Genomic DNA, 9,979 nt, shown 5'->3' with positions numbered 1-9,979 from the left:
CAGGAGAATTAATCATTTTGGAAGCTAGAAAGCAGATGGCCAATTAGTAACTAACTTAGCAGACCCAAATGAGTTTATCCCTAAGCCAGTAGTGGGAGAAAGCTGAGAAATGATACAGTTTACACCACAAAAATTTGAATTTCAGAAACATGACTCCAGGGACTTCCCTGGTGGTCCAGTGGTTAAGACTCCGCCCTTACACTGCAGGGGTCACGGATTCTATCCTTGGTCAGGGAACTAAGATCCCACATGCTGCATGGCAAAAATAATAATAATAATAATATAACCAAAAAATAAAAATTTTTTAGAAACCAGTTCTCTCAGAAACACGGCTCCAGTTAGATTTGGGAAACTCTTCTCTGGATAACCTAACTCAAGAGGAAGGACTTAAAGAAGCATGAGTCAGGGGGTTCCCCAAGAAATTGCTTACCTAACTGAACCTAGAATGAATCACAAAGTCATCAAGCCCCTCTATCCCACCCACTCAGAACTTGCAGTCAGTTTTTAGCTACTTTCCCCACCTCAATTCTTAATTACGAACAAGACAACCAAGGATTACTAGATACCTGGGGAAAACCTACAACATGGAAAATAGAGAATAAAAGCTAACAAAAAGAGAAATTTGGAAGAAAAGGAACCCCTTTCTTCTCAGAAATTACCAAAACAATAATTTATATCCTCAGAGCGATAAGAGAAGGTATTGCATCCACTAAACAAGAATGAAATGCTAGTTTTTGTTTGTTTGTTTGTTTTATTTTTGGCTGCATTGGGTCTTCATTGCTGCGTGTGGGCTTTCTCTAGTTGTGGTGAGCGGGGGCTACTCTTCCTTGCGGTGCACAGACTTCTCATTGCGGTGGCATCTCTTGTTGCGGAGCACAGGCTCTAGGTGCGCGGGCTTCAGTAGTTGTGGCTCGTGGGCTCTAGAGCGCAGGCTCAGTAGTTGTGGCACACAGGCTTAGTTGCTCCGCGGCATGTGGGATCTTCCCGGACCAGGGATTGAACCTGTGTCCCCTGCACTGGCAGGCGGATTCTTAACCACTGTGCCACCAGGGAAGTCCCTGAATTGCTAGTTTAAAAGGTGAGGGGAATGGGGGGTTCAGAGAAGAAAAATGAGCCCTTGAAATTAAAAACATGTCAACAAAATGAAAAAACTTCATTGGAAGGTTGAAAGATGAGATGGAAGGAAAAGAGGTCTCCAGTCTCTTATCCACAATTCCAAAATCTGTAAAGTTCTGAAAATCAATAATTTTTTCATAAGTTTGCAGCAAAACTCACAACATCTGTATAGTCTTTATCACATTTATGTGAATATGCATATATTTTGCTACAGAAATATCACTGCTCCACATCTTATTGATAGTGTTACATATGGGTTTACACCATTACTGCCTTTCTAAAAATCCTAAAAATTCTGAATTCTGATACACATTTGGTCCCAAAGTTTTCAGATAAGGGATTAAGGACTTATATCCCAGAAAATAGAGCCAAAAGACAGAGAGATGGAAAATACAAGAGATAAGAAAGTTAGAGGATCAGTTCAGAAGATCCAATATCTAATAATACAAGTTTCAGGAAGAGAGAAAGACAAAATGTATAGGGTAGGAGTCATCAGCAAAATAATTCAAAAAAGGTCCCAGGACTGAAGGATATTAATTTCCAGCTTAAAAGAGACCACAGAATTCTCAGAGAAATAGAACAATATAAAACAAACCCACATTAAATCCTGTCACTGTGAAATTTTAGAGCACTGGACATATTTGGATAATCTACAAACCAGAGAGAGTGGGGGAAAAGTCACATACAAGGAGACAGGAGTCATAATGCCTTCAGATTTCTCAACAACAACACTGGAAGCTAGGCTACAGTTCAGAGTTACCTTTAAAATTCTGAAGGATTTTTTTTTCCAACCTAGAATTCTATACCCAAACTCTCATTAAAATGGGAGGGTAGGGCTTCCCTGGTGGCGCAGTGGTTGAGAATCTGCCTGCCAATGCAGGGGACACGGGTTCGAGCCCTGGTCTGGGAAGATCCCACATGCCACGGAGCAGCTGGGCCCGTGAGCCAGAACTACTGAGCCTGCGCGTCTGGAGCCTGTGCCCCGCAACGGGAGGGGCCGCGATAGTGAAAGGCCCGCGCACCGCGATGAAGAGCGGTCCCCGCACTGCGATGAAGAGTGGCCCCCGCTTGCCGCAACTAGAGAAAGCCCTCGCACAAACCGAAGACCCAACACAGCCAAAAAAAAAAAAAAGGGAGGGTAGATGTTTTCAGACATGAATCAGATTCTCAAGAAAACTTTGCTAAATTTAATTTCCTCTTTTCCTTTTCTTCCCCCTTCAGCCTCACAGAGGTGAAAATAAGAAATGAAGACACTCACAGACAACAAGAGGAAAAATAAATATTGGAGAAAATGGATAATCCATAAATCAAAATATTATTCCTGAATTAATCAAGAGATTCCTTAGTATCTCAGATTATGTATTAAGTCTTATTATGATAGAGACTTAGAAAGTAGTACTTCATCTTGTATTGCCCAGGGTTCTTTTTCAGACCATAACAGAACATTTGTTCACAATGTATAAATAGTTAAAATATTTCCATTGTTTCGTAGGGGAGTCAGAAAACTAAATCCATTTTCCAGTTACAAGAATTTTTAAGGGTTACTTAAAATTTTTTTTTTTTTAGTCCTCACTTCTAGAATGAGGTTTTGAGACTTACAAATCTGATTTGCTCTTCAGTGTCAAGTGCCCTGGGTTTCACCTCAATGAAGTAGCCCTCACTGGGGAGGCCAGGATGTCTGAAGAGTGGATGTATAGGCTTTAGTCACATGATTGCATTGAGCAGGACCACTGCTAGTCCTCACTGTAAACAGTCCACAGACTCCAGCCTCTTCCGTTTCATCCCCTGCCCAGTGAATCAGTTAGGTCAGAAAATGACCACAGAAGGGAAAAACACAGAACCTTGGGAGGTTATTTATATAGTCAGTCAAGTTGCTCAGCAGTTAACAACAGAAACTAAAGCGAACCAGCACTGTATTGACTGAGATTTTTCTCAGAACAGTTTAACTGTCCACTTTTCACAAAGATATAGCCTTAAAAAACTTCTATTTACTTCTGCTCTCTGATTTGTGTGTTTCAACGATTAGTAATCTATAGTGAGGTAAACTTAAAGTTGCGAATGACAGATGGGAAATAGGATCTCATTTAACTACATCCAATGTATATTCCCTATTCCTATTTCCACTATGTACAGAAATCTGCTTTTCAGCCCCTTTGAATATCAGTTTAGTAGTTCTCTGGCTTTGTTTCCTTCATAAATGTCAGTGTGCCTTTGCTGGTTTTCTTTCCTCTCCTTTTCCTCCCCTTCATGGCCTGACCTGCTCCTGTTCCCTCAAGGCATAGAATACACGTCACCTCTTGTATAGCTTTCCCTGCCCCTTACCCCATGCCTACCTCCACCTTCAGGTGGGGGTCCTGAGAAAGTGGAGCATGGGATCCACACGTGTTCTCCATTCTAATGAGATAAAAAGAAGAGAGCATGAGTGCAGTGCTAGGAAGGGGGTGGTTTAGCATATGAAATTGGGCCACCTGGTTTTTAATTCCTACTCTGCCACTTAATATGTGACCTTGGGCAATGAACTTAACTTCTCCATGCCTTAGTTTCTGCCTTTGTCAATTGGAGGACAATAATAGTACCTGTCTCATAGATTACTGTGAGGATTGAAGAAAATAATACACGTAAAGTACATTCTAATACAGAGCTTAAGAACATGTACGCTGGAGCCAGGCTGCCTGTATTCAGATCCCTGCTCCGTTACTTAGGCAATCTTTCTACTCCTCAGACTCCTCAAGATGGTTGCTAACATCTCTGAGCCAAAAGTGTCTCTTAATCAGATTCTTTTAGCTGAACACAAGGTCAAAAGGAGGGAATCCATTCTGTGTCTGTTAAAAAACAAAAACAAAAAAGCAAAAGCTACTGTTAGGGTTGTTGAAAGAATCATAATTAACATACGTAAAATACTTAGGCCAGCGTGTGACAAACAGTAAACACTATTTAAATATTATTTATTATTGAAAGGCGTAGGTAAGGGTCTGTCTTACGGTATGCACTCAGGAGTGTATGCACTCTACTCAATGCTCCGTCGTGACCTAAATGGGAAGGAAATCCAAAAAAGAGGGGGATATATATATATATATATATATATATATATATATATATATATATATATATATATGTAGCTGATTCACTTTCCTGTACAGTATAAACTAACACAACATTGTAAAGCAACTATACTCCAATAAAAATTTTTTAAAAAAAGCAATACTTGCTGTTTTACAGGGAATTCCCATTTTTCAACAAAATTCAAAAAAAGAAGTGGAGAGAAGAAAGGGTCTGAGGTTGAAAGAGAGGAAAGCAAGTTAAAGCCATGATAGGAAGCCACTGCCTCCCACCCGAATAGTTAAAATGAAAATGACGATACTACAAACAGCTGGAACTTGCACACACCACTGATGGAGTGTAAGTTAGTACAGCCACTTTGCAAAACTGATAGTATCTTTGAAGGCTGAACTTAGACATATCCTTGACCCAACAAATCCAATCCTAGATGTCTATTCACCCAACAGAAATGCCTGCTCCTGTGCACCCAAAGATGGGTAACAAGAATATTTATAGGAACATTATCCTTAATAGCCAAAAACTGGAAGCAGCTCAAATAAATTCTGTATGGTTATAAAATGTACAACAGTGTGTGTGTTACTATAATGTGTAAAAGAAGCCAGACACAAAAAAGTACATACTGTATGATTCCTTTTTTTTTTTTTTTTTAAGTTCAAAAATGATAGAACTAATCTATGGAGTTAGAAGTCAGGATGATGGTGATCCTTTGGCGGGGGAGTAGAAACTGGAGTGGGCTCCACAGGTGCTGCTGGAGTTCTGTGGCTTAATCTAATTTGATGGTTACGTGAGTGTATTTTCTTTGTGAAAATTCATGCAGCTGTATTCTTATGATTTATGCATTTGTAGCTATGTATGTTAAACTTCAACTTATAAATGTATTTAAAATCAGAAGCCTTAAGAATTTTGGAAATAATGGTTCACTTTTTCTACTTGCTAAGTCTCCGGAGAATTAAAGATTTCATACTTTTAAATAATGTAGGTGTTCACCACAAGGCTGGAAAATTAACCAATCTGGCTGCTTCTTCATCAATTGTGTCTTCTGGACTGTAAAATAATATTCTCAAGAACAGTAATTAAGTACCTCAGGCAACATACTTTGAAGTAATGGTTAGTTTTCATTTATCCTGCCACCTCACATACCCTTTTACAGACTACGTAGTCTACATATATAAGCTATATATAAAACTATGGTTTGGAGCTAGAATCGGTCTTTTTTAACTTTTCTCTGAGTGATAACACTGTCATCCTTCAGATCAGATCTGGTGGTTTTAAAGTTTGATTGAAGAAAGAGTTTTATGTGATCCAGCTGTGAGATGTGAGAGGCAAGTTGGAAGGTGCTCGAATGAGCATCAGTTGTAATTGACGCTTGTGCTCGTTGCTTTGGTGTCCATGATGCTGCTTTTTAGTAACTCAGTGAGTTTCATCTTTGAATGGAATGTGTTTTGTTTAGTCTGCATTGTGCCCAGATTGAGGATTGAAAACCTTACACTTTCGCAGAACATGGCTTTGTAGCTCTTTCCTTTCCTGCTATTTTTGTACCATGTGAATAATTGCACAGTGAGGCCATCTGCGAGGCCTGAATGGAAGGAGATAAAAGCGGCCATCCCTTAGACTGACACTTGAAAAGCTGGTATACATTTGGAGTTCATTCCTGTTTATCCTTTACATGTTAAAGTCTCAAACTTCATTTCAACCTGGTTCAAACGTCTCTGAGCCAAAGGTATCTCTGGTTTTAGCTGAACGCTGGGTCAGAGTAGGGAGGGGGATCCATTCCGTGTCACCCAGAATCTGCTAGAGGGACTCAGTTCTCGTTCAATTGAGATAATAAGAACAGCAAGTTCCACTCCTGTTTTAAAAGTGTGTTGGTTTAATCATCTCAATGAGCCATCCAGTTTGGCATGCGCTTCACAGGGAATAGTAAAAACAAAAGGTTCTTAAATTGTCAAATTAATACTTCAAAGTAAATGTTTTTTGAATGCCTACAATGTATCACACCTGTTAGGTATTTGTCAAAAGTATTTCTCAACATAGCAATTTTTTGAGGACTTACTGAAAAAGAATTAAATTAACACATGCCTAGGACATTGCAAAAGAGATTCAGATTAAAAATGCGCACCCACACTCACCCATATTCTTTCACTATGGATATATACAAATCTAGCATTTATGGGTATGTAGTAGATTAGGCAGGGTCCCTTCAAGCCTTTCCCAACAGATTTTTCTAAATGCAACTTTGCTCTGGGCTACAGAAGGGTAGGTTCCCTCTGCTGAAGTAGCAGGAATCGCATAAATTAGGGAGGAGAGTACAGATTGGTTTCAGAGTAAGAAGCTTCTTCAGTTTTTGAGCAAAGGGCCTTTTGTCACTAGATGTCTCCTCTTCGTAAATAATATTACAGTACTTTGGTAACCCAGTAGTCATAAACCCTGGAACTAATAGAGGGAATGAAATATAAAAATATTCCCTTATTTCCTGAAATGATGGACCAGAAATACTGGTATCTCCACAACTAAGTATTATACCACAGACTCTTTATTTTCAAAATGGAAAGATCTCAAAAATAGGAACTTCTATAAGAATCTAAGAACAAAGTACTATTTTTATTTTTTTAATTTATTATTTTATTTGTTTGTTTGTTTATTTATTTATGGCTGTGTTGGATCTTCGGTGCTGCACGCAGGCTTTTTCTAGTTGCGGTGAGCGGGGACTACTCTTCGCTGCAGTGCGTGGGCTTCTCATTGCAGTGGTGGAGCACGGGCTCTAGGCACACGGGCTTCAGTAGTTGTGGCATGCAGGCTCAGTAGTTGTGGCTCACGGGCTCTAGAGTGCAGGCTCAGTAGTTGTGGTGCACGGGCTTAGTTGCTCCACGACATGTGGGATCTTCCCGGACCAGGAATCAAACCCGTATCCCCTGCATTGGCAGGCGGATTCTTAACCACTGTGCCACCAGGGAAGTCCCAATGTACTATTTTTTTTTAAATTTATTCATTCATTTTATTTTTGGCTGTGTTGGGTCTTCACTTCTGTGCGAGGGCCTTCTCTAGTTGCAGCAAGCGGAGGCCACTCCTCATCGCGGTGCGTGGGCCTCTCACTATCGCGGCCTCTCCTGTTGCGGAGCACAGGCTCCAGATGCGCAGGCTCAGTAGTTGTGGCTCACGGGCCTACTTGCTCCGCGGCATGTGGGACCTCCCCAGACCAGGGCTCGAACCCGTGTCCCCTGCATTGGCAGGCACACTCTCAACCACTGCGCCACCAGGGAAGCCCCCAATGTACTATTTTTATATCTTGTTTTCCTAATGTATCTCCATGTGATCTTTTTTTTTTTTTGGCTGCATCAGGTCTTAGTTGCGGCACTCACGCTCTTCATTGTTGTGCATGGGCTTCTCTCTAGTTGTGGTGTGCGGGTTTTCTCCTCTCTAGTTGTGGCTCATAGGCTCCAGGCCACAAGGGCTCTGTAGTTGTGGCCCTTGGGCTCCAGAGCGCCTGGGCTCTGTAGTTTGCGGCACGTGGGCTCTAGTGTGTGAGCTCAGTAGTTGTGGCCCGCGGGCTTAGTTGCCCCATGGCATGTGGGATCTTAGTTCCCTGACCAGGGATCGAACCCACGTCCCCTGCATTGTAAGGGGGATTCTTTGCCACTGGACCACCAGGAAAGTTCCTCTCCATGTGATCTTGAGCAAGTCACTTAGTGTTTCTAGTATCCCCCACTTTACTAATGTACTATAAATATGCAAAAGACCTAAATTTTGGGGTAAACTATAGCATTTTGAACACAGATAGCATCTTTGGTTTTTTTCTCTTTGAAAGGACAGCTGTAATTTTTGCTTAAAGACACACTGTTTGAGAATGACTGGGGTGGGGGAGGACTTCAGTTATTTTATGTAATTCTTGTGAAATAATTGTATTTATTTTTCCCTTAATGTTGTTTATTTCTTTGCTTAGCAGACAGAAGGGGGCGCACAGACAGACGGCCAGCAGTCACAGACGCAAAGTAGTGAAAATTCAGAGAGTAAATCTACCCCTAAACGCCTGCATGTCTCTAATATTCCTTTCCGCTTCCGGGATCCTGACCTCCGGCAGATGTTTGGGGTAAGTCTCTGAAGTCCTTTTATGGTTTTACAATGAAAATATAATTTAACTCACCAGATGTATTATTAGTCATTACTACTTTAGGATAAAACTACAAGTATGTTGAGAAAGATCCTGAGGTAAATCATTATTTTCATCAGCCTTTAGAAACTTTCCCATCACCTGGCCTATCCTAGACATTATCCTTGCAAATTCTCACATACGTAAGATGACTCCACAACCCAGTTTGCCTGGGACTGAGGGGTTTCTTAGGACGTTCAGAAAACCCAAGCGCTGAAATCAGGACCAGACAGTAATCCCTGCCTTTCAAAGGGTTATGAATTAAGTGAAATAATATCTGTGATCTAAAATCAGGTATAGGGGGTTAGTTTGCTGCCTGGCATGTTCTTCCAGCTGTTTACTTCCTCCCAGAATCGCTGTCATGAAAACGAAGTATAATAGCAAATATTTAAGTTACTCAGAAATGAATGGCTACTGAGAATCTTAATTCTTTTTTTGGGCTAAGGTGTTGTTGCCTGTTTTAATTTGATCAAACACTTAACTTGAACTAGGAGTAAGAAATAATTGATTTTTAATTTTTTAAAAATTAAATTTTATATTTAATTTTTTTAAATTAAATTTTAAATTTTTTAATTTTAATTTTTTTAATTTTAATTATTTGGATAGCAGCCTAATGCTTTGTCAGAAAAGCAAATGCCCTTCTTTAAGTCTCGGTTGTGGCCACTTCATGGTGACAAGACCCTGGAGCAGAGTTCTGTCACTTACAGCTGACTTCCTGGATGTGTTTTCTACACCAAAGTCTAGGCCAGGGTTGAGATTTAATGATATTTTTGAAGCACTGGAAGAGCTTTTCGACATGAAATGGTAGCCAGCTATTCTCCAGTTCTACAGAAAAGAGAGCAACAGAAAATATAAAGGGCAACATAAAGAATTTAGGTTATGGGACTTCCCTGGTGGCACAGTGGTTGGGAGTCCGTCTGCCAATGCAGGGGACATGGGTTCGAGCCCTGGTCTGGAAAGATCCCACGTGCTGCGGAGCAACTGAGCCTGTGTACCATAGCTGCTGAGCCTGTGCTCTGAAGCCCACGAGCCAAAACTACTGAGCCCGCGTGCCACAACTACTGAAGCCTGCGCGCCTGGAGCCCGTGCTCCACAACAAGAGAAGCCACCACAATGAGAAGCCTGCACACTGCAGCAAAGAGTAGCCCCCACTCGCCGCAACTAGAGAAAGCCCACACGTAGCAACGAAGACCCAACGCAGCCAAAAATAATAAATAAATTTAAAAAGAAAAAAGAATTTAGGTTACGTTTAAGAAGAAACTTCCTGGGAGTATGAGTTACTAGGTTCTCTACTGAATTATCAGAGATAATATGGAACCTTAATGTCTGGAGGTCTGTGAAAATGGAATGCATCCTCATCTGTCAGAAGTGTTTCCTTTGTTGAGGCAGAAAAATAGTGTCCACTAAAGATCTGCCCAGGCCAGTTGTCAGTGATTTCTTGAAATGTATAATGCCCTTCTCATAAGACACTAAGTGCAAAAAAAAATATAAAATTTTCATTGCAGGAGATACCTGGTTGCTGTCTTCTCCCACGTAGTCAGTACCTGTCAGTGTTTAGAAGGACAGCAGCATTGGTCAAGAGCAGAGGTTCCATGTTATATTTTTTTTCCATTTTATTACCTCTGCAGCCTTGATGAGTACCTTCTTTTAGTCTCATTT

General features: G+C 40.8%; 1 protein-coding gene across 21 annotated transcripts in view; it reads left to right on the top strand.

The window, feature by feature from the left end:
* RBFOX2 (RNA binding fox-1 homolog 2) overlaps window positions 1-9,979 on the top strand; it is a 266,331-nt gene that overhangs the window by 217,370 nt on the left and 38,982 nt on the right. For 14 of the 21 annotated variants that reach the window (XM_059936865.1, XM_059936868.1, XM_059936863.1 and 11 more), the window contains one exon: window positions 8,114-8,260. In XM_059936865.1, the coding sequence (XP_059792848.1) occupies window positions 8,114-8,260 (147 nt within the window). The remainder of the gene's footprint in view (window positions 1-8,113; window positions 8,261-9,979) is intronic. The other 7 variants (XM_059936866.1, XM_059936869.1, XM_059936870.1 and 4 more) reach the window with 1 other exon arrangement.

Source organism: Balaenoptera ricei, chromosome 10, assembly GCF_028023285.1.
Source record: "Balaenoptera ricei isolate mBalRic1 chromosome 10, mBalRic1.hap2, whole genome shotgun sequence".
Classification (NCBI taxonomy): domain Eukaryota; kingdom Metazoa; phylum Chordata; class Mammalia; order Artiodactyla; family Balaenopteridae; genus Balaenoptera; species Balaenoptera ricei.
This window is presented reverse-complemented; position numbering and strand designations above follow the sequence as displayed.